Below are 25377 nucleotides of genomic sequence, written 5' to 3'. Positions count from 1 at the left end.
GGGAACTGGCAGCATGGGTTGGTACCTGGGACTTCGATGTTGTGGCCATTTCGGAGACATGGATGTTGCAGGTTCCGGGGTTTAGGTGTTTTAGTAAGCTCAGAGAAGGAGGCAAAAGAGGGGGAGGTGTGGCGCTGCTAGTCAAGAGCAGTATTACGGTGGCGGAGAGGATGCTAGATGGGGACTCATCTTCCGAGGTAGTATGGGCTGAGGTTAGAAACATGAAAGGAGAGGTCACACTGTTGGGAGTCTTCTATAGGCCTCCAAATAGTTCTAGGGATGTAGAGGAAAGGATGGCGAGGATGATCCTGGATAAGAGCGAAAGTAACAGGGTAGTTATTATGGGAGACTTTAACTTTCCAAATATTGACTGGAAAAGATATAGTTCGAGTACATTAGATGGGTCGTTTTTTGTACAGTGTGTGCAGGAGGGTTTCCTGACACAATGTGTTGACAGGCCAACAAGAGGCGAGGCCACGTTGGATTTGGTTTTGGGTAATGAACCAGGCCAGGTGTTGGATTTGGAGGTAGGAGAGCACTTTGGGGACAGTGACCACAATTCGGTGACGTTTACATTAATGATGGAAAGGGATAAGTATACACCGCAGGGCAAGAGTTATAGCTGGGGGAAGGGCAATTATGATGCCATTAGACGTGACTTGGGGGGGATAAGGTGGAGAAGTAGGCTGCAAGTGTTGGGCACACTGGATAAGTGGAGCTTGTTCAAGGATCAGCTACTGCGTGTTCTTGATAAGTATGTACTGGTCAGGCAGGGAGGAAGGCGTCGAGCGAGGGAACCGTGGTTTACCAAAGAAGTGGAATCTCTTGTTAAGAGGAAGAAGGAGGCCTATGTGAAGATGAGGTGTGAAGTTTCAGTTGGGGCGATGGATAGTTACAAGGTAGCGAGGAAGGATCTAAAGAGAGAGCTAAGAAGAGCAAGGAGGGGACATGAGAAGTATTTGGCAGGTAGGATCAAGGAAAAGCCAAAAGCTTTCTATAGGTATGTCAGGAATAAGCGAATGACTAGGGAAAGAGTAGGACCAGTCAAGGACAGGGATGGGAAGTTGTGTGTGGAGTCTGAAGAGATAGGCGAGATACTAAATGAATATTTTTCGTCAGTATTCACTCAGGAAAAAGATAATGCTGTGGAGGAGAATGCGGAGACCCAGGCTAATAGAATAGATGGCATTGAGGTACGTAGGGAAGAGGTGTTGGCAATTCTGGACAGGCTGAAAATAGATAAGTCCCCGGGTCCTGATGGGATTTATCCTAGGATTCTCTGGGAGGCCAGGGAAGAGATTGCTGGACCTTTGGCTTTGATTTTTATGTCATCATTGGCTACAGGAATAGTGCCAGAGGACTGGGGGATAGCAAATGTGGTCCCTTTGTTCAAAAAGGGGAGCAGAGACAACCCCGGCAACTATAGACCGGTGAGCCTCACGTCTGTAGTGGGTAAAGTCTTGGAGGGGATTATAAGAGACAAGATTTATAATCATCTAGATAGGAATAATATGATCAGGGATAGTCAGCATGGCTTTGTGAAGGGTAGGTCATGCCTCACAAACCTTATCGAGTTCTTTGAGAAGGTGACTGAACAGGTAGACGAGGGTAGAGCAGTTGATGTGGTGTATATGGATTTCAGCAAAGCGTTTGATAAGATTCCCCACGGTAGGCTATTGCAGAAAATACGGAGGCTGGGGATTGAGGGTGATTTAGAGATGTGGATCAGAAATTGGCTAGCTGAAAGAAGACAGAGGGTGGTGGTTGATGGGAAATGTTCAGAATGGAGTTCAGTTACAAGTGGAGTACCACAAGGATCTGTTCTGGGGCCGTTGCTGTTTGTCATTTTTATCAATGACCTAGAGGAAGGCGCAGAAGGGTGGGTGAGTAAATTTGCAGACGATACTAAAGTCGGTGGTGTTGTCGATAGTGTGGAAGGATGTAGCAGGTTACAGAGGGATATAGATAAGCTGCAGAGCTGGGCTGAGAGGTGGCAAATGGAGTTTAATGTAGAGAAGTGTGAGGTGATTCACTTTGGAAGGAATAACAGGAATGCGGAATATTTGGCTAATGGTGAAGTTCTTGGAAGTGTGGATGAGCAGAGGGATCTAGGTGTCCATGTACATAGATCCCTGAAAGTTGCCACCCAGGTTGATAGGGTTGTGAAGAAGGCCTATGGAGTGTTGGCCTTTATTGGTAGAGGGATTGAGTTCCGGAGTCAGGAGGTCGTGTTGCAGCTGTACAGAACTCTGGTACGGCCGCATTTGGAATATTGCGTACAGTTCTGGTCACCGCATTATAGGAAGGACGTGGAAGCTTTGGAGCGGGTGCAGAGGAGATTTACCAGGATGTTGCCTGGTATGGAGGGAAAATCTTATGAGGAAAGGCTGATGGACTTGAGGTTGTTTTCGTTGGAGAGAAGAAGGTTAAGAGGAGACTTAATAGAGGCATACAAAATGATCAGGGGGTTGGATAGGGTGGACAGTGAGAGCCTTCTCCCGCGGATGGAAATGGCTGGCACGAGGGGACATAGCTTTAAACTGAGGGGTAATAGATATAGGACAGAAGTCAGAGGTAGGTTCTTTACGCAAAGAGTAGTGAGGCCGTGGAATGCCCTACCTGCTACAGTAGTGAACTCGCCAGCATTGAGGGCATTTAAAAGTTTATTGGATAAACATATGGATGATAATGGCATAGTGTAGGTCAGATGGCTTTTGTTTCGGTGCAACATCGTGGGCCGAAGGGCCTGTACTGCGCTGTATCGTTCTATGTTCTATTAACATTAGCCTCGACTTAAATCTTGATCAATTCCTGTACAAGAACTCCAGAGTCCCCCTCATCCAATGTGAGGCGATGATCTTTACAGGAGAAAAGGTCTGATTGAAGTTTAGCCATTTTGTTAAGAAGTTATAGCAGCATTTGTTACCTGAGCACCTGCTGACACTTGCCCCACCAGATAGTCAACGATCACATTAGTTAGAATTTTCAGCAGCTTATGACTGGCATCCGGATACTGGTACAGCCAGCGTTTTGCTTTAGCCATTGTATTCGAGCCACCTCCTTCGATCATGTACGCCATCAAAGTCCACTAAAATGAGGAAATAAACATTAAACCATAACCTACCATTAGAGAAAGGAAAGAGTGGAAAGAAAATAATAAATTGCCCCAGGCTGTTCCCTCGCACTTAAAAATGGTTACAAGGGGCAGCATGGTGACCTAGTGGCTAGTACTGCTACCTCATGGCGCTGAGGTCCCAAGTTCAATCCTGGGTCTGGGTCACTGTCTGTGTGGAGTTTGCACATTCTCCCAGTGTTTGCGTGGGTTTCGCCCCCACAACCCAAAGATGTGCAGGGTAGGTGGATTGGCCATGCCAAATTGCCCCATAATTGGAAAAGAATTGGGTACTCTTAAAAAAAAATTTTTTAAATGGTTACAGGACTGCACAAAGTAACAGGAACCTTACTCCAGTGGTATGGGCAAGGATGGGAAAACATAGCGTGAACCTATATTTTACCAATCTTGAATGCCATATATTTCCAGTCAAGTTGAGCTTTAAATCAGCAGCCAGTCGGACACCAACTCAGAAAAATCAACTTTACTTTCAGCCGAAATGATATTAAACCTGTTAATCGCTTGACTGTTATTGGCTGGACCCACAGTAAAACAAGACATGCAGCGAGTGGAGACAATATTTCACAAAACAATAAAGAAACTTGTAACTTAAAAATCTAACTGCTGCACGAGTTCAACCAAATTCCACCGTGGCTACAGACAATAGTTTGTAAATTCTGCAATTGTACACCATCAGGAACATCCAAGTAACTTTTAGATGGTTTAATTTAATGCTTGCACTCCCCACAATGTAGACTTGCTTTTAATTGAAATGCCATTGGCATTAAAATATTTCTCCAACATACCGGGGCTCCCGAGAAGCCGATAAGAGGGACTTTGCCCTTCAGTTCATGGCGGGTCAACGTTATCGCCTGGAACACGTACGCCAATTCCTGGGAAACATCCACATTATCCTTCAACTTGACAAGGTCCGCAGGCTCAGTCAGCGGTTCTGGAAACGTTGGACCTTTTCCAGGAACCATGGTAATCTCCATCCCCAATGCCTTAAAAATAATATTTTCATATGTTTCATTGTTTGAAAAAAAAATCAGATAAAGGTCCTGCTTTACCGATATTTGTTATCATAAACAGTGATAGTTTAGTTTTTTTGTAGCATTCAAAGTCAAACTCCAGAAATCTCTCTTCACTAGCTTAACTATTATTTAAACAATCACACTGGGCTAAAAACCCACCTGACATGCTTGGCTTAAGCCTTTATCTCGTTCACAGAAAGTCTGATGTTACACTTCAATTGTCTTGCTCATGATCCTCAGAGCAGGGGAGATGGTTACTCTACAAACCTGAAGCTGTGTTTATCATCTGCAAATGGTGGCACTGCTTAGGCTCCTCTGGCATAGTGTAAAGGGCTCTTTAATCCTTTTGTCAACTCGAGCAACATTGAGTAGCAACACAATTAACAGAAATAGAATCCCATTGAATACATGAGGTATCTTTCAGGTCGGCAATGTACTGGATAACAGATGGCTAGTGGATCAAGTGCACGTCTATGGGATCTGTTGTTGCAACAGAGACTTATTTCCTGTGGGAAAATTGACATGCTTCAGTTAGGGGCAGTCTAAACTGAGGTAGGATCAGATTATTCATTCACAGAGCGCTGCTGCAACGGGACTAAGGCAACAAAAAAAAAAGCTCATCATCTGAAAACCTCAACAAAGCACGGCCACTTTCAACAAATGTACGTTCATGCCATGGAACAAAAGCATTCATTTTCTAAGAGAGGAGCACCTGTGCGCCATACCTGAGGTATCACCAGAATATCAGAGAAAATGATAGCTGCATCCAATGGGAACCGTCTGAGGGGCTGAAAGAAATAGGAAAGAGATTCTGCTTATAGATGGTTTAATGGCACAGTGAAGGATGACAACACAAACAGAATAGGATGAGATTTTCCATCAAGAGCAGGATTAGAAATCCTAGCTTAAGAAGAGAGCAAATGGCCAGACTGCTTTATGATTAAAATGGTCAGATTGCTTACAATAGTTAAAAGCAAATTACTGCGGATGCTGGAATCTGAAAGGAAAGAGAAAATGCTGGAAAATCTCAGCAGGTCTGGCAGCATCTGTAGGGAGAGAAAAGAGCTAACGTTTTGAGTCCGATGACTCTTTGTCAAAGTTACAATAGTTAATCAATTTTAACCATTCCTACCTAATGAAAAACTAACCTGAACCAAAATATTACAATGGGCGTGGTAGCACAGCTATTTAAATTCCTACTCTTTCCCCCTCCCCCACATATGAATTGTACCGCATAACCGGAACTGTGAGGGGGTAACATTTAAAAATAAGAACTTGCATTTATAATTGCACCTCTCATGATCATAGGGCATCCCAAAGCACCGTCCAGCCAACAGAGTACTCTTTTTGAAGTATAGTAACGATTGTAATGCAGGAAACACAGCAGCCAATTTCCACACAGCAAGCCAATGCGGGCACGGATAAAATTATGGCTAGATCATTTTGTTTTATAAATGTTGATTGCCAAATCATTAGGACATTAGGAGAAGATTACTGGCCTTCTTCAAATAGTTCCATGGGATCTTTAATCATCCACTGAAGGGACAGGCAGAGTCTCAGCTTAACATCTCATCTGCGAGTACGCAACTCCAGCAGTACTCCGCACTGAAGTATCAGCCTACATTCTATATTCCAGTCACTGGAGTTTGACCTCAGCTCCTGACTTTTGACTGAATGCCCAATAGAGCTTCCACTGAGCTCTGGGTAATGCCTGTCCACACTCCCAGAAGGCAAGGCGAATGGTGCAAAATAGTTCAAAAATACTTAGAAGTAATTCAGTTTTTTAAACTAATTTTCCCTATTTGCTACAGTAATATCAACGGTTCGTCAGGCGAAGATGGGGAAAGGGGGAGATTTCCCACTCCCTTCAATACAAATGCCTGCTTTTTTTCAAAACTGTTTTCCAGGTAATTAGAGCTTAAGCTCTCCACTTATTTAATGCAGCAGCTAGAACTGGTGAAGCCTCATTAAAGGTTTGACTAACTCACCTGCAATGTTAACTCACAACAGATTGACGGAGAGCGACAGGTTGTGAAGAAATCCTGAGTTGCTCGAGTCTCTCGGAATTCTGTGAGGAGACAGAAATTAGCTCATCTACCAAGGTAGGATCCACAGAATGGTTTTGGTCACCAGGAATTAACTATAATATCTCCCTGGTCATTTCACATCTCAATTTTTATGGCTATTTGAAGAGCTGTGGGGAGGCAGAATGGGTCGGAAAAGTAAGACCTAGCAGATTGCAGATAGTTCCTCAGATCAGTTATGTTTTTAGCGGGAGAAGCTAACTGTTCCTACGTAGCACCTAGTGGTCAATTATCAAAGATTCATAGAATTTACAGTGCAAAAGGAGGCCATTCGGCCCATCGAGTCTGCACCTGGCCCTTGGAAAGAGCACCCTACCCAAGCCCACACCTCCACCCTATCCCCGTAACCCCAACTAACCTTTTTCTTTTTGGACACAAAGGACAATTTAGCACAGCCAATCCACCTAACCTGCACATCTTTGGACTGTGGGAGGAAACCGGAGCACCCGGAGGAAACACACCCAGACATGGGGAGAACATGCAGACTCCGCACAGACAGTGATCCAAGCCGGGAATCGAACCTGGGACTCTGGAGCTGTGAAGCAACTGTGCTAACCCCTGTGCTACCGTGTTGCCCTTTATTAGTCACGAAACAAGGTTGCCTGCGGTCTGGGGAGCTGAGGCAAGGCAGCCAGAGAGTTGACCAAAGCACTGCGGAGTAGGAGGCAGCTCAAAGGGATGAGGAGAATAGAACGATTGTAACTATACCCACTGGACTTTAGAAAGAGAAGTGATCTTATTGAAACATACAAGATCCTGAGGGGGGTGGAGCCTGGAACTAGGGGGCACAGAAGTCTCCCTTTTAAGACAGAGATAGATGAGGAAAAAGTGTTCCTCTCAGAGGGTTGTTAAGGGTTGTTAATCTTTGACATTTACTTCCCCAGAAAATAGTGGAGGATGAATCACTGAATTTATTCAAGGCCAAGTTGGATATATTTTTGACTGAGAAGAGGTTACGGAGAAGGGGAACTGAGATCAAGCCAGATCAGCCATGATCTTATCAAATGACGGAGTAGACTCAAAGGGCCGAATGGCCACCTGTAAGGGATTTGATAATTGGAGAGATTGACAGCATCCTCAGCAGTAGTGGGTGCCCCAAAGGGAGTGTTGACTATTTTTTTTTTTAAACAAACAATTTTATAGAGGTATTTTTTGGCCTTGGAAACAGTTACAGATAACAGAAATGTGCAAACATCAATATAAAACCAATACTTCAATCAAACCATACTGCACATGCCCGCTCCTCTCCCCTAGACACTACCCGCCTATTTATCTCTCCTACTCTACTCAAAGCTCCCCCCCCCGCCCCCCCCCCCCCCCCCCCCCCGCCAACGTTCACTCTCCCGCGAAGAAGTCGATGAATGGTTGCCACCTTCGGGCGAACCCCAGTACAGATCCCCTCAAGGCGAACTTACTTTTTTCCATACCCAGAAAACTTGACATGTCCGAAAGCCATAGTTCGGTCTTCGGGGGTTTTGAGTCCCTCCATGCCAGCAGTATTCGCCGCCGGGCTATCGGGGAAGCAAAGGCCAGAGCATCTGCCTCTTTCTGTCCCTGGACTCCGGGGTCTTCCGAAACCCTGAAAATTGCCACCTCTGGACTCATCGCCACCCTTGTTTTCAGCACCCGGGACATGACCCCCGCAAATCCCTCCCAGTACCCCCTAAGCTTAGGACATGCCCAAAACATGTGAACATGGTTCACTGGTCCTCCCGCGCATCTAGCGCACTTGTCCTCTACCCCAAAGAATTTGCTCATCCGAGCCACCGTCATGTGGGCCGGGTGAACGACCTTAAATTGAATCAGGCCGAGCCTGGCATATGTTGCGGTTGAGTTTACCCTACACACAGAGCTTCCGCCCATAGCCCGTCCTCCATCTCCCCGCAAAACTCCTCCTCCCATTTGAGTTTCAGTTCCTCCGTCTGGGACTCTTCCCCCTTCATGAGCACCTTGTAGATATCCAAGACTCTACCCTCTCCTCCTTTTCCTCTGGAGACTATTCTGTCCTGGATCCCTATTGGTGGGAGGCGTGGGAAGGATGGGACCTGACTGCGTACAAAGTCCCGCATTTGCAAGTACCTAAAGTCATTTCCCCATACCAGCCCAAATTTCTCCTCCAAGCCCCTCAAACTCGCAAAGCTCCCCTCCAGGAACTTATCGCCCACCCTCCCCACCCCCGCCCGCCGCCATGTTCGAAACCCTCCATCCATGTTCCCGGGGGCGAATCGATGGTTATCACATATTAGAGCCCAGACAGACGCACCTCTCCCCACACATGCCTCCTCCACCGACCCCATATCTGCAGGGCCGCCCCCAATACCGGGCTGGTGGAGTACCTGGCCGGCGACAGCGGTAGGGGAGCCGTGACCAGGGCTGCCAAACTGGTGCTCCTGCACGAAGCCGCCTCCACACGCTCCCAGATAGACCCCGTACCCACCATCCACTTCCTTATCATGGCTATGTTAGCCGCCCAGTAGTAGTTGATCAGATTCGGCAATGCCAGTCCCCCCTCGCTGCGGCTCCTTTCAAGCATCGCCTTCTTCACCCGCGGGGATTTTCCCGCCCAGACAAAGCTCATGATAATTTTGACAGTCCTTTTGAAGAAGGACCGTGGGATAAAGATCGGGAGGCACTGGAAGATGAACAGAAATCTGGAGAGTGCATCCCATCTCCGAACCTCCCTCTTCATTTGTTCCACCACCCTAGTCAAATTTAACTTATGCAACCTGCCCCAGTCTCGTGCCACCTGTATCGCCAAGTACCGGAAACTTTCCTCCACCAGCCTAAATGGCAGCTCTTCCAGCCTATTCTCCTGGCCCCTTGCCTGCACCACAAATATCTCACTCTTGGCCATATTTAATTTGTACCCTGAAAACCGGCCGAACTTCCTCACTGTTTCCAGTATATTTTCCATCCCGGCCAGTGGGTCCGGCACGTATAGGAGCAGGTCGTCCGCAAGGAGAGAGACCCTATGTTCCAACTCCCCCCAGTCATTCCCTTCCACCCCTTCGCAGCTCTCAACGCCATCGCCAACGACTCCATGGCCAGCGCGAACAGCCACGGGGAGAGTGGGCACCCCTGTCTGGTCCTGCGGTGTAGTCTGAAATAATCTGACATTATCCTGTTCGTCCTAACGCTAGCTTTTGGGGCCTGGTACAATAGTCTGACCCAATTAACGAGTCCCTCCCCGAACCCAAACAGTCAAAGCACCTCCCACAAATAGCCCCACTCCACCCGGTCGAAGGCTTTCTCAGCGTCCATTGCCACCACTACCTCCACCTCCTTGCCCGTCGGGGGCATCATGATCACATTAAGCAATCTTCTCAAGTTAGCTGTCAGCTGCCTGCCTTTCACAAACCCTGTCTGATCGTCTCCAATCACCTCCGGTACGCAGTCCTCAATTCTAATCGCCAGGACCTTAGCCAGGAGCTTGGCATCCACATTGATCAGGGAGATTGGCCTGTATGACCCGCAGGATTCCAGGTCTTTGTCCCGCTTCAGTATCAGCGAGATGGTGGCTTGCGACATCGTCGGTGGCAGGGTCCCGCTGTCCCTTACCTCATTAAAAACCCTTGTCAGGACCGGCTCCACTATCTCCGAGAACTTCTTGTAAAACTCTACTGGGTATCCATCCTGTCCCGGGGCTTTCCCCAACTGCATGGCCTTTAGGCTCCTCCGCTCTAATCGGGGCCCCCAGCCCGTCCACTAGTCCCCTGCCTACTTTTGGGAAGGTTAGTCCAGGAACCTTAGTCCATCCAGGAACTTTTTCATCTCCTCCGGCTCTTCCGGGGGTTCTGAAGTGTACAGCTTACTATAGAAGTCCCAAAATACCTTATTCAGTCCTGCCGGGTCCTCCACTCTGCTCCCCTCCCCATCAACCACTCTACTTATTTCCCTGGCCGCCTCCCTCTTCCTGAGTTGCTGCGCTAGCAATCTACTGGCTTTCTCCCCATGCTCATACACCACTCCCCTCGCCTTGCTAAGTTGTTCCACGGCCTTACTCGTGGATAGCACCCCCAGTTCCGTCTGCAATCTCCGTCTCTCCCTGAGTAGGTCCTCCCCCGGGAGGACCTCCTCCGGGAGGACGAGACGCTCCTCGTCTATCCAGTGAATTTCCCTCACCAATCTGTCCATTTCTCCTCTGTCCGCCGACCCTGTGAGCCCGAATTGAGATCAGCTCCCCCCTCACTACTGCCTTCGGCGCCTCCCATTGCGTCGCTGCCGAAACCTCCCCCGTATCGTTCACCTGCAAGTAATTTTTCATACACTTCCGAAGTCTCTCACATATCCCCTCCTCCGACAACAGTCCTACATCTAACCTCCATTGCGTTGGTAATTCGCCTCCCCGACCTGCAGGTCCACCCAGTGCGGGGCATGGTCCGAGATAGTGATTGCCGAGTATTCCGTATTCTTTACCTCCCCTACACAGTCCCTGCTCACGATAAAAAAAATCGATCCTAGAATATACTTTATGAACATGCGAATAAAACGAGTAGCCCCTTCCCGTCGGCTGTCTGGCTCTCCATGGGTCCACAGCCCCCATTTGCTCCATGAACCCTTTCAGCTCCCTTGCCATTGCTGGGAGTCTGCCCGTTCTGGGACATGACCGGTCCAGCCCCGGGTCAGGGACCGTATTAAAGTCGTCGTCCCCCCCCCCCCCCCCCCAATTATCAACTCAAGTGAGTCTAGGTCCGGGATCTTCCCCAGCACTCTTTTGATAAAGTCAACGTCGTCCCAGTTCGGCGCATACGTGTTCACCAGCACCACTCTTCCCTCCAGCTTGCCCGTTACCATAAGGAATCGGCCCCCGCCGCCTGCGACTGCGCCCTCCGCCTCAAATGGAACCCGCATATTGATCATAAATGCTACCCCCCTGGACTTAGAATCCAAGTCCGAGTGAAAGACCTGGCTGATCCAGCTCTCCCTTAGCCTAATCTGGTCAGGCACTTTCTCCTGCAACATAATTACGTCCACCTTTAGAGCCCGCAAATGCGCGAACACACGTGCCCTGTTAACTGGCCCATTTAGTCCTCTGACATTCCAGGTGATCAGCCTGGTTGGGGGGCACAGCCAGCCACCCCCCCCCCCCCCAGTCAGCCATAACTGGGGGATGGTTTAGCACACTGGGCTAAACAGCTGGCTTATAGTGCAGAACAAGGCAGCAGCGCGGGTTCAATTCCCCTACCAGCCTCCCCGAACAGGCGCCGGAATGTGGCGACTAGGGGCTTCTCACAGTAACTTCATTGAAGTCTACTTGTGACAATCAGCAAATATTATTGGGGCTGGTTTAGCACACTGGGTTAATCGCTGGCTTTGAAAGCAGACCAAGGCAGGCCAGCAGCACGGTTCAATTTCCGTACCAGCCTCCCCGAACAGGCGCCGGAATGTGGTCCGCCACGAACCCTGTGGCTTTTCACAGTAACTTCATTTGAAGCCTACTTGTGACAATAAGCAATTTTCATTTCATTTTCATAACCTTACTTGGGCCCGCCCACGGCCCAAGCACCGTCCCATTCCTGGCTCGCCTCTTGGCTGCCTCCACCCCCGACCTCCTTTCCATTACCTACTTCAGATCCCCCCCCCCCCACGTCAGCAAAATAACCCCCCCCCCCCCGGAAGCAACATCCCCCGACAACCCCACCCCTGCCATTCACTGGCTGTATTCTCCCCCCCACCTGACTCCCTTGACTAGCCAATTTGCTAGCCCAGTGACTCATCGCTCCGGCGCCCCCTTGTCTCACTTCCATTGTTTCCCCGACCTCATCTCCCCACTCCCCAGCACACCATCCCCCACTCCGACCCATTGGAGCAGTCTCACTAAGATGGGAAAGATCAAACAAGATGTAAACATCAAACAGCAACGCGAGGCTGCGCCAGGTACAATAAAGTTCCAGCTGTGTACACAGAAAAGTGTTAGCCCACGTCCCTTTCTGAGCACCAAAAAAATATATATATATAACACCGCAATAACCCAGTACCCGTACTTCCCCCATCCGAAACAAACATAAAAACCATAGACATAAATGAAATAAAAGCCCCCAACCCCATTGCTGACCGGCCACCCTTTTGTTACAATACAGGCTCCAGCGCACTCAGAGAGCCCAACAAAAGGTACCCACCCCAACAGAAGGAACAAAAAAGGAGAGAAAAAAAACAACAGGAAAAAGACCATTCGAAAGTGGAGGGGGGGGGGGGAAGAGAAAAAGAGATACCCTCCCCCCACATCCCCCACAGGCAAAAACTGCCCACAAAAAATACACCACAAGGCACCTTTAAAGCAGTAAACAGTCGACCTGCAGTCCAGGCACAGTAGGCGTCCCTTCAACCAGTAATTCTCGGACCCCAGCTTGCGTCCGTGGGTCCTTTTTTCGAGACCAGCCCCTGATCCCTCACAAAGTCCATCGCTTCTTCGGGCTCGGAGAAGTCGTGGTGTTGGCCCTGATGCGTAACCCAAAGACGGGCCGGGAAGAGCAGACCAAACTTCACGTGCTTTTTGAACAACACCTCCTTGACACTGTTATTCCACGTGCTGCTCTTAGCGCTCTTTGCCCACTGCAGCATCCGCTCCTTCTCCACAAACCTGTGGAACCTAATCACCATCGGACTAGGGGGGCCACCCGGACGCACCTGTCTCGCCTGTACTCTGTGTGCCCCCTCCAGCTCCGGCGGTCGCGGACAGGCTTCAGCCCCCCCATCAGCTGCATCAACAGGTCCGCCACGAACCCTGTGGCATCAGCTCCCTCCGCCCCCTCCGGGAGGCCAATGATCCTCAGATTTTGTCTACGGGCTCTATTTTCCAGCTCCTCTACTCTGTCCAGCAGTTTTCTTTGTCTCTCCTTCAACCTGTCGACTTCTAGCCCAGCAATCGTCTGCGCCTGCTCCTCCACCGCCTCCCCCAGCTCCTTAACTTTTTCGTCCTGGGCATCCAGTCTCTGGTTCAGCTGATCCACTGCCTTCTGAAGTAGGTCCAAGTTATCCCGCTTCAATGACTCAAAACTGCTCTTTATCACCTGCAGCATGTTTTCCAGCGCCTGCTGGATCGCCGGGTCCGAGGTCCGCCATCTTTGCTCCCGGGTCAGCTTCCCCTGCACCTTGCCTTTGTCCCTTCCTCTCCCGTTTGCGCTGCTTTCTGCTCTCCTGCAGATCCATGCAGCTCTGCTCGCTCCTTAGCCCCACGTGGCCGTCCTTTCACAGCCCCGTAAAACCGGGGAACCAGGTCCTCAAATCCCGCCGGAGTGAGAGCCCCCGAATGTGCGGCTCACTCGCTCATTGCCGCCACCGGAAGTCTCACGTGTTGACTATTTGTTGTCAGATTAAAGGTTTCATGAATCAGCTGGCAAGGTACATGAAGAACCATGTGTCATGATCCATGTAGGGGCCAATAACAGGTGAGAGAACAGGCAGAATACAAATGTGGCCAGAGACTTAATGAATAAACCAAGAGAAATACCCAGGTGCTAACTGGCAATAGTACAAATACATTTAAAGAAAGAAAAATGATGTTGCATTGTAGCCTTGTGGATAGCACAATTGCTTCACAGCTCCAGGGTCCCAGGTTCGATTCCGGCTTGGGTCACTGTCTGTGCGGAGTCTGCACATCCTCCCCATGTGTGCGTGGGTTTCCTCCCACAGTCCAAAGATGTGCAGGTTAGGTGGATTGGCCATGATAAATTGCCCTTAGTGTCCAAAATTGCCCTTAGTGTTGGGTGGGGTTACTGGGTTATGGGGATAGGGTGGAAGTGTTGACCTTGGGTAGGGTGCTCTTTCCAAGAGCCGGTGCAGACTCGATGAGCCGAATGGCCTCCTTCTGCACTGTAAATTCTATGAAAAAATTCTATGAAACTCCCTTATTGCACTCTGCTGACAAAATGGCAAGTTACACACAGCTGAAAACATTTTGCTCCATAACTTCCAATTTTTGCGGAGTTGTATCTGTGAGGTACCGCCACTCTGCGGGGCTGATCTAGCCCATGCCACTGCCACCCCCCTCCCCACCCCAGCCGACTGACCAACTGATCCCCTCCTCCCAGCTTCTCAAAGTGGCTGGACTTGTAAAATCTACCTACTGTACAGCAGCGGGTCTTGTAAAAAAAATGTTTTTAAGGGGGGGGGGGGGGGTGGAAAGAGTCATGACTCCATTCCCTCGACTCTACTGCACTCAACTGAAGATTTCTGAGCAGCTGCACTACACCTTTCTCGAATGGCTCGAGTCAGAAGGTCTGATGAGGAAGGTCCAGCTCCCCACCACGGTGAATAAATAGGAGCGGGGCACTCACATTTATGGGGCGGCACGGTGGCACAGTGGTTAATACTGCTGCTTCACAGCACCAAGGTCCAATTCCGACCTCGGGTGACTCTCAGTGTTGAGTTTGCACGTTCTCCCTGTGTCTGCGTGGATTTCCTCCAGGTGCTCCGGTTTCCCTGCACAGTCCAAAGGTGTGCAGGTTAGGTCGATTGGCCATGCTAAATTGCCCCTTAGTGTCCAAAGCTTAGGTGGGGTTACAAGGTTATGTGTATAGGGCCGAGGTAGGGCGTTCTTTTGGAGGGTCAGTGCAGACTCGATGGGCTGAATGGCCTCCTTCTGCACTGTAGGGATTCTATCATTCTATGGAGATACAAAGTTCTGGCCCGTCAATTCCCAGTATTTTATGCATTGAAATCCACTTCCTCCTCCTCTTTGACAAGAGGAATGATCTGCCCAAGGTCCACCAGCTACACTAGAACATTTTTATTTTATTCATTTTACAGGATATGGGCATTGCTGGCTAGGCCAGCATTTATTGCACATCCCCAATTGCCCTCGAGAAGGTGGTGGCGAGCTGCCTTCTTGTGGAGGTGTAGATACACCCACAGTGCTGTTAGGGAGGGAGTTGACCCAGCGGTACAATTCCAAGTCAGGATGGTGAGTGACTTGGAGAAGTCCTTCCTGGTGGCAGTGTTCCCATGTATCTGCTGCCCTTGTCCTTCTAGATGGTGGTGGTCGTGGGTTTGGAAGGTGCTGTCTAAAGAGCCTTGGTGAGTTCCTGCACTGCATCTTGTTGATGGTATACAATGCAGCTATTGTGCATCGGTGGTGGAGGAAGTGAATATTTCTGGAAGAGGTGCCAACCAAGTAGGCTACTTTGTCCTGGATGGTGTTGAGTTCCTAGAGTGTTGTTGGAACTGCACTCATCCAGGCAAGATGGAGAGTATTCCATCACACTCCTGATTTGTGCCTTGTAGATGGAGTATAGGTTTTGGGAAATCAGGTGGAGAATAACTTAATTTTAAAAAAAATAATCTTTATTGTCACAAGTAGTCTTACATTAACGCTGCAATGAAGTTACTGTGAAAGGCCCCTAGTCGCCACACTCCGGTGCCTGTTCGGGTACACAGAGGGAGAATTCAGAATGTCCAATTCACCTAACAAGCACGTCTTTCAGGACTTGTGGGAGGAAACCGGAGCACCCGAGAGACGCATGCAGACACGGGGAGAATGTGCAGACTCCGCTCAGACAGTGACCCAAGCTGGGAATCGAACCTGGGACCCTGGCGTTGTGAAGCAACAGTGCTATCCACTGTGCTACTTGCCGTAGGTTTCCCAGCCTCTGACTTGCTCTTGTAGCCACAGTATTTATATGGCTAGTCCAGTTCAGATTCTGGTCAATGGGAACCCCCAGGATGTTGATAGTTGGGGGATTTAGCAATGGTAATGCCATTGAATATCATAGGGAGATGGCTAGATTTTCTCTTGTTGGAGATGGTCAATGCCTGCACTCATGTAGCGCAAATGTTACTTCCTACTCGTCAGTCCAAGGCTGAATATTTTCCAGATCTTCCTGCTTCAATACCGGAGGAGTACCATTTAAAAGGAGAAAAACTACAGAAAGCTGCATAGAATTTAGTGCAGAAGGAGACCATTCAGCCCATCGAGTCTGCACCGGCCATTTGAAAGAGCACCCTACTAAGCCCAGACCTCCACCCTATCCCCATAACCCAACCTAACCTTTTTGGACACTAAGGACAATTTAGAAAGGCCAATCCACCTACCTGCATATCTTTGGACTGTGGGAGGAAACCTGAGCACCCAGAGGAAATCCACACAGATACGGGGAGAACGTGCAGACTCTGCACAGACAGTGACCCAAGCCAGAAATCAAATCCAGGGCCCTGGCATTGTGAAGCAACAGTGCTAACCACTGTGCTACCGTGCTGCAACATAAAGGGACTTGGGGTACTTGTGCATGAAACACAGAAAGCTGGCACACGGGCAGCAGGTAATCAGGAAGGCGAATGGATTGTTGGCCCTTATTTCAAGGGGGGCTGCAATTGTAAAAGGTACTAGTATGACCACATCTGGAGTACTGTGAGCAGTTTTGGTCCCCTGATTTACGGAAATATATTATTTCATTAGAGGCAGTTCAGAGAAGGTTCACTCGGATGGCCCTCAGTATGGAGAGATTGCCTTATGAGCAAAGGTTAAAGAGGCTGGAACTCGACTCATTAGAATTTAGAAAAATGAGAGGTGATCTCATTGAAACATATAGGATTCTTAAGGGGCTTGAGAGGTTAAATGCTGGGAGGATGTTTCCTCACATGGGAGAGTCTAGGACCAGAGGGCATATTCTCAAAATAAAGGAGTGCCAATTTAAGACTGAGATGAGAAAAAATTTCTTCTCTCAGAGGATTGAGTGTGTTTGGAACTCCTTGCCCTGGGGCTGGTTTAGCACACTGGGCTAAATAGCTGGCTTTTAAAGTAGACCAAGGCAGGCCAGCAGCACGGTTCAATTCCCATACCAGCCTCCCCGAACAGGCGCCGGAATGTGGTGACTAGGGGCTTTTCACAGTAACTTCATTTGAAGCCTACTTGTGACAAGCGATTTTCATTTAATTTCACAGAGAACTGTGGGGACAGAGTCCTTGTGTATATTTAAGGCTGAAATAGATAGTGTCTTGATCAGTAAGAGAATCAAGGGTTACGGGGGAGGGGCACAAAAGTGGACGCGAGAAATGTCGGTTGGATCAGCCATGATCCTATTAAATAGCAGAGCAGGCTCTAAGGGGCCGAATGGCCTACTCCTGTTCCTATATCTTATGGTCTTACGAGTCGCGAATTGTGATGAACTTTGTGCGGTCAGTGAACATCCCCCCCTTCTGACCTTACGATGAAGGGAGGCTCATTGATGCAGCTGCTGAAGACGGTTGGGCCGAGGACACTACCCTGAGGAACACTCCTGCAATGATGTCCTGGAGCTGAGATGATTAACCTGCAACCACCACAACCATCTTTCTTTGTGCCAGGTATGACTCCAATCAGCGGAACACAAGTCTTTAGTACTACTGACGGAATATTGTCAGGGCCCGTAGCCGTTGCAGTATCGAGTACCCAGTACCTTCAGCAGTTTCTTGGTATCAGGTGGAGTGAATCGAATTGGCTGAAGACTGACATCTGTGATGCCTGGGATCTTTGGTGTAGGCCAAGATGGATCATTCACTTGGCACTTGTGGTTGAAGATTGTTGTAAATGCTTCAGTTTTCCCTTTTTCCACTGACGTGCTGGGCTCCTCCATCATTGAGGATGGGGATATTTGTGGAGTCACGTCCTCCAGTGAGTTGTTTAATTGTCCACCAACATTCACGGTTTGACGTGGCAGGACTGCAGAGCTTAGATCTGATCCATTGGTTGTGGAATTGCTTAGCTCTGTCTATCACTTGCTGCTTATGCTGTTTGGCACACATGTAGACTTGTGTTGTTTGTTGCTTCACCTTCATTTTTAGGTACGCTTGGTGTTCCTCCTGGCATGCCCTCCTGCAATCTTCATTGAACCAGGGTTTATCACCTGGCTTGGTGGTAATGGTAAAATAGGGAACATGCCAATCCATAAGGTTAGAGAGGTTGTCGAGTACAATACTGTTGCTGATGGCCTCATGGATACCCAATCTTGAGTTACTAGATCTGTTCGAAGTCCATCCCATTTAGCATGGTGGTAGTGCCACACAACACAATGGAAGGTACCTTCAATGTGAAGAGGGGACTGTGTCTCCCGAAGAACTGTGCGGTGATCACTCTTACCGATACTGTCATGTTACTAACTGAGAGACAAAAACAGCTGACCTCAAAGGGTTGGCTCATCCTTCAAAATTCTGTCATCGTCTGTCTGAAGCCTTTTTAGACATGCTGTTAGGTGATTTGGACAATCTGAATTCTCCCTCAGTGTACCTGAACAGGCGCCGGAATGTGGCGACTAGGGGATTTTCACAGTAACTTCATTGCAGTGTTAATATAAGCCGACTTGTCATAATAATAAGGATGATTATTATTTAATTTCTCTCTCAAATAGCCTATCTCAGTTCAGAGATTATTGAAAATCACCATGTTTGTTATATGCCCATCCTCAGTGCAAGGTTCCCTCAGGTCACTGAGACTTCACGACAGAAATTTTCAGATTGTGCCTTATACCAGGCTATGGGATCTTCAAAAAACAAACCCCAACAAATCCACTTGAACTAGATAAGGATTTCATTTGTGTTTTCTGGGTCAAGTCCAAAAACAGTTATCATAATTCTGTACAGGTAAATCCCGAATTTACTTAATGCCAATTTACCAGAAATGCCAGTTTTACAAACAGGCTTGGGGTGTGTTATTTTGGTATTGTTCGATAACCAGCTGCTACAAGGCACTCAGAAGTAATGGAAGTCAACATTCCCTCTCTCTCTGCTTCTTGCCTTCTTCTTTTGTTCCTCTCCCCCCACCCCCCCCCCCCCTCCCAGTTAATTTATTCTAAAGCATTGAAAGTCCTTCAGTATTTTAAGATTGACAAAGGTTCATTACTTTAGATTGCCGTGCTGCATTAAGCATACACAGTGGAGGTAAATTCCAGTCATTTGACTCTAAACTGGAACCTGCTGATAGCAAGCACGAGCTGTACGCTTTACCATTTGTTTTGACGCAGATGCATTGTTTGTCGTTGACAGCACTGTGGAATTTGCACCATAATTCAAAAGGCCAGGCTCCCAAGGACTGGCAGCCGAGATATTGAGCTGCATTGAAACTAGCGCTTAAGTGAGTCAGGGAACTACACAATACCCATTTTAAGGAAAATCCTTTTTTACGAAATGAACTCGGCCCCGACCCTTTTCGTAATAACGGGATTTAATTATATACGTACATTGAGAAGAACTCAGCAGCCTTGATCCAAGTGACAGTTTCTATTCCTTACCTGGGAGATATCTTCCTGCCTGTCTCATACACCAGACAGGGACATAGTCGGTCACCTTTCCCCATGCCGCTCTGAGGAATGTGTCATTTTTCAGTGGAGGAAAATCTTCAGAGCTGAAAAATCAAATAAGAATCACTTCATGAGATAAACGTTAACTGAAGCAAGGACAAAATAACTTAGATGATAGAAATTTTATCAGAGTTAATAACAAGTTTGTGTTTTCATGGAAAATCTTTCTCAATCTGTTCTTGGAGTTTCAGATGTTTCATTGTAAAATGGGCATCAAGTTCTGCTGACTACGGGGCGGCATGGTGACGCAGTGGTTAGCACTGCTGCCTCACGGCGCTGAGAACCCGGGTTTGATCCTAACCCCGGGTAATTGTCCGTGTGGAATTTGCACATTCTCCCCTTGTTTGCGTGGGTCCCCACAACCCAAAGCATAATAGGTGGATTGGCCACGCTAAATTGCCCCTTAATTGAAAAAAGAATAATTGGATACTTTAAATTTAAAAAATGTTCTGCTCACTACAGTCAGAGGAAATATTACACCATTCCGTCAATTTAGTTACAGAAATGAGCATAGAAACGTATTCAGATGACATTGTTCAGTCCACTGTTTTAACAGAGATCTATCTCATTTAAAACACACGCAGGGGATGCCAGCATTAAAGCATCAGAGAGCACATACCTGAATGACATTGCTCCAAGTGCAGCACAGTAATTTCCAGGGTAAAACTTTCTTTCTAGTTATTAATAAGCCTAGCATGTTCAATCTAGGAGGCAAACTTCAGGTAGTCCTGTGATGGTAGCCACACTGAAGATCTCGATGCAATTCTGACAACACTTTAAGTTAAGGGCAGGCTTGAAGGGTTGCCAGTAAGAGGGAACCATGGGTTTGAACCTGGGGGAATGGGCACGAGGATCCAGGATGGGAGGAGAGAGGGGTGAAGGAGATGAAGGATCTGTTTTTGGAGGGGGCCGTTCGCGAGCTTGGAGGAGTTGAGGGTGAAGTTTGGGTTCCATTTATATGCAGGTACGGAACGTCACATGAAAGATCTTCCCGAACTTTCCGGTGGCGCAGTCCTCCTCATTGCTGGAGGTGGTGCTGTCGGTCGGGCCTGGAGGGTGGGGTCGTTTCAGCAATTTACCGTAGGATCATGGAGAAGAAGGTCCATGGAAGGGATTAAGTTCAAATTGGAGCAGGAGCGGGGAATGGTGTTGGAGGAGGGATTATGGTGCAAAGTGCTGCGAAGGATCAATGCCTCAACCTCGTGCGCGAGGCTGGGGTTGATACAATTAAAAGTGGTGTGCAGGACACACTTACCGAAGGCGAGGATGAGCCAGCTGTTTGAGGGGATGGAGGATAGCTGCAAGCGATGTGGGAGGGGCCCAGCCAATCATGTTCATATGTTCTGGACCTGCCCGAAATTGGGAGAAATCTTTGGGGTCGTTTTTCAGCAGCATGCCTGAGGTTCTACACGTGGATTTGGAACTGGGTCCCATGGAGGCCACATTCGGGATGTCAGACCTGCCGGAGTGGCTGACGGGTGTGGGGGCAGATGTCTTTGCCTTTGCCTCGTTGATCGCTCATAGCCAGGTCCTATTGGAGTGGAGGTCAGCTTCTCCTCCCCGTGCCTCTGAATGGCTGGGGTATCTAATGGAGTTCCTGTACTTGGAGACGGTGAAATTTGCTCTGAGAGGGGCAGATGAGGGGTTCCTCAAGACATGGGGTTTGTTTATCTTACACTTGGGGGATCTGGTTGCCGTCAAGGGGTGTGGGGAGGTAGTTCAGTGGGGGAGGGGGCATTGAGGTTGTGTTTATTTGTTGTAAAAATGTAAAATGTTGAAAATTTTAATAAGAATGTTTTTTTAAAAAGCCAAGGAGGCAAACGGTCAGAGTAGAAGCAAGGAAAGTTAGGAACCTCGAGGTTAAAATTGTCATGGATCTGATTTTTCAATTGTATAGTCAATTAACTAACAAAAATCTGATTCTTCTTTGAGGAATTTCTTGGATTAGACACAGAGGTAGAATTTCCATAAACAGAGTATGACAATAAATTATAACAGCATCCATTTTTCCTTGACCATTACAACATGCTGTCTCTCCTCAAGCCATTATCAAAGAAAGCTTTTCATCTAACAATACGTCCATTAGGCGACTCAATGTAAATTGAGTTGGCTGTCTTGTTATAAAAGCGCACTTATAGATAGATGAGCAATTCAAGATTTGCTGGCAAATGAAAAAAGAACTGGTTGATACTAACCTTCAGTTATAACAAGCTTACTTGGGTTAATGAGATCACAGGATGTCATTGTAGGAGGTCACCCGATATTGCTCAGCAAAATTGACAATTTTTGCAAATCAAAACCTGGCACTAAGCACATCTTCATTGCAGATATTCAAAAATTTGCCATTTCTCCTCCTGTAATCTCCTTCCACCTCCGTCCCCTCAGCAGAATTGTGATTAGGAATCAGTACCCTCCTGCTTCACACAGCAGCTTGCTGGGTTAGAGTCTGCTTACTTTTAGGACACTATCATTTGTGCAAAACATATAGTGACAATTTTTATGGTTAGAAACCAAGGCAATAAAACAATTATATTCAAGGATCCAAATTTGAACAAATCCTACATGTTCTGACTTAGCATTCATCCATGTAATAGCCATATTATTTCAGTAGCTACATATAATTACATACTGACTGCAGAGAAAATGCATCTGTCGGAAGGGATTCATACCAAAATATTATTTTGCTCAACCGGTATGGAAGTAATTTTTTGACAGAGTCACAGATCTCCATTATGCATTTCTCACATGGATTTACATTTCAATATTATGCTAATTTCACTGTGCTGTTAATTAAATGGCATGGGAATTTGGAGTCTTTTTGGTTAGGAAATATTCAAATGTTTTATTTAAAAATATCTCAAATATGAAAATCAAAAAGGTACCAACATAAAATAACTCATTACAGTAACATCTTTTGGTGATGAACCTGTGGAACTCATTGCCGCAGAAGATTGTGGAGGCCAAGTCACAGAGTGTCTTTAAGACAGAGATAGATGGTTCGAATCCTGACCCTGGGTCACTGTCCGTGTGGCGTTTGCACATTCTCCTCATGTCTGCGTGGGTTTCACCTCCACAACCCAAAGATGTGTAGCTTAGGTGGATTGGCCATGCTAAATTGCCTCTTGATTGGAAAAAACATAATTGGGTTCTCCGAATAAAAAAAAAAGACAGAGATAGATAGATTCTTGATCAATAAGGGGATCAGAGGTTACGGGGAGAAGTCAGGAGAATGGGGATGAGAAACATATCCGCCATAATCGAATGGTGGAGCAGGCCCGATGGGTCGATTGGCCTAATTCTGTTCCTATAATCTTATGATGTGGAGATGCCAGCATTGGACTGGAGTGAGCACAGTAAGAAGGCTTGCAACACCAGGTTACAGTCCAACAGGTTTGTTTTGAATCACTAGCTTTCGGAGCACTGTTCCTTCCTCACAGAAGGAGCAATGCTCCGAAAGCTAGTGATTCGAAACAAACCTGTTGGACTTTAACCTGGCATTGTAAGACTTCTTACTATAATCTTATGGAAATCTGATTTGACATTCCTAATTAAAGCAGGAGTGTATGTTGATGGTTCAGCCATATACCCAAAGCTTCTGTATGGTGTACTGGCCATTGGGTCACAATCTGCTGGGCATCCACAGCTCTGTTACAGGGACATCTAGCAAGCAAGCTATGAAGTTGGCACACATTCAAATGGGAGACGTTAATCAATGGCCACATTCTTTGGGGACTGACAGAACATAGAACATACAGTGCAGGAGGCCATTTGGCCCATTGAGTCTGCACCGACCCACTTAAGCCCTCACTTCCACCCTATCCCTGGAACCCAATAACCCCTCCTAACCTTTTTGGACACCAAGGGCAATTTATCATGGCCAATCCACCTAACCTGCACGTCTTTGGACTGTGGGAGGAAACCGGAGCACCCGGAGGAAACCCACGCAGACACGGGGAGAATGTGCAGACTCCGCACAGACAGTTACTCAAGCCGGGAATCGAACATGGGACCCTGGCACTGTGAAGCCACAGTGCTATCCACTTATGCTACAGTGCTGCCAAGCTTAGAGGAATTTTGGAAGAGGAAAGGAGCAATAGAAATCTCAGCTGGTTGAAAAAAGGACCCACAGGGCAGCACGGTGGCGCCGTGGTTAGCACGGCTGCTTATGACGCCGAGGACCCGGGTTTGATCCTGGCCCCGGGTCACAGTCCGTGTGGAGTTTGCACATTCTCTCAGTGTCTGTGTGGGTCTCACCCCCACAACCCAAAGATGTGCAGGGTAGGTGGATTGGCCACGCTAAATTTCCCCTTAATTGGAAAAAAAAGTGAATTGAGTACTTTAAATTTATTTACAAAACGAAAAAAAAGAAAGAAAAAAGAGCCCAGAAAAAACGACCAACGACTGCTGCACCTTCGCAGCCCGCTATCTTCCTCTGCAGTAAACGTGACAGAGTATGCCATGCCAAAGTGGGGCTCCTGAAGTGCACCAGGCAATGTTTAACACAGAGATGACCAAAGTGCAAACCATTTGTCTCACAAGATGGAAGGCTGTCAAGTCAAAGCATACTTCAAATTTGTTCATGATATTCCTCTTTTCTTTCCTAATATCAGACACCTTTCAAGCGAATTGCAACATTGTATTTGTCTTTTTTTTTTAAATGTTTTTAAATTCCAATTAAGGGGTAACCTAGCATGGCCAATCTCACCTACCCTTCACATCTTTGGGTTGTGGGGGTGAGACCAAGGCAGACACGGGGAGAATGTGCAAACTCCACACAGACAGTGACCCAGAGCCGGATCGAACCTGGGTCCTTGGCGTTGTGAGGCACAGTGCTAATCACTGCGCCACCGTGCCGCCCATAACATTGTATTTGTCAAACTGTCCTGAAACTCAAATAAGCAACAACCATTTTTGTTACATCACTCTGGATTTTTGTCATGGAAACACTGGTTCAGTTTAGACTAGCATCAAGTATAGGTTTGTGCATGTAGAACCCCTCTGAATATTTCCAAAAAGCATCCAGCCTGCAGCAAAATGATCTTATCTATCAAAACAGTTAACTGGTCTGATGTTGATAGAAAAGAAGGCCACCTTTTGTTTCAGATAAGAGGGTGTTGCATGTCAGCAAACTGCAGAGTCATCATCCTGGGAAGCAGAATGTCGTGGGCAGTTACTGGAATGACACTACCAAAAGCTGAATTTTAAAGAGTATGGAACTTGCCAGTAATCACTGGCAAACTATTTCTAAATAAACTTCCGTTCGTGACACCACATTAAAATAACAATTGGCATTTATTGCAATGGGAATGGAATATAAAAATATCAAAGTTTTACTGCAGCTGTACAGGGCATTGGTGAGGCCACATCTGGAATACTGTGTACAGTTTTGGTCTCCTTATTTGAAAAAATTAGAACTGTTTTAGAAGCCACACAGATGAGGTTTACGGGACACATTCCTGGGTTGTAGGGCTTATCCAGAGAAGAATGGTTGAATATGTCGGGCCTATACCAACTGGAGTTTAGATGAATGTGAGATGATCTTATTGATCCTGAGAGGACTTGATAGGGTGGACAAAAGGAGGTTGTTTCGGTTTGTGGGGTAGACTAGAATTTGTTACACAGTTTTTTAAAAAAGACTGCGATGAAGAGATTTGTTTTCTCCCAGAGGGATTGCTTAGTTTGTGAAATTCTCTCACTCCTGCTCCGAGGTCCTATGTTCCTATCTTGCCAGCTGGTCATCAGTAATGCCACCTCTAACTGACGCAATAAAGTACAAAACTGAATCAAACCTGCACATTAAAATCATACAATAGAATCATAGAATTAACAAAAAATAGCTGGAAATGGTTTGAAAAGTACAATTGAATGCCTGGATTCAT

The 25377-nt window shown here is 47.3% G+C and overlaps 1 protein-coding gene across 1 annotated transcript in view; it reads right to left on the bottom strand.

Moving 5' to 3' along the window:
* Positions 1–25377, bottom strand: part of urod (uroporphyrinogen decarboxylase) — a 95076-nt gene that overhangs the window by 64939 nt on the left and 4760 nt on the right. The window contains exons 2-6 of the mRNA XM_072510735.1: positions 19430–19542; positions 6135–6214; positions 4872–4934; positions 3919–4116; positions 2927–3088 (exon numbers count right to left, since the gene is read on the bottom strand). Of these exons, the coding sequence (XP_072366836.1) occupies positions 2927–3088; positions 3919–4116; positions 4872–4934; positions 6135–6214; positions 19430–19542 (616 nt within the window). The remainder of the gene's footprint in view (positions 1–2926; positions 3089–3918; positions 4117–4871; positions 4935–6134; positions 6215–19429; positions 19543–25377) is intronic.

Source organism: Scyliorhinus torazame, chromosome 7 (genome assembly GCF_047496885.1).
Source record: "Scyliorhinus torazame isolate Kashiwa2021f chromosome 7, sScyTor2.1, whole genome shotgun sequence".
In the NCBI taxonomy this organism is placed as follows: Eukaryota; Metazoa; Chordata; class Chondrichthyes; order Carcharhiniformes; family Scyliorhinidae; genus Scyliorhinus; species Scyliorhinus torazame.
This window is presented reverse-complemented; position numbering and strand designations above follow the sequence as displayed.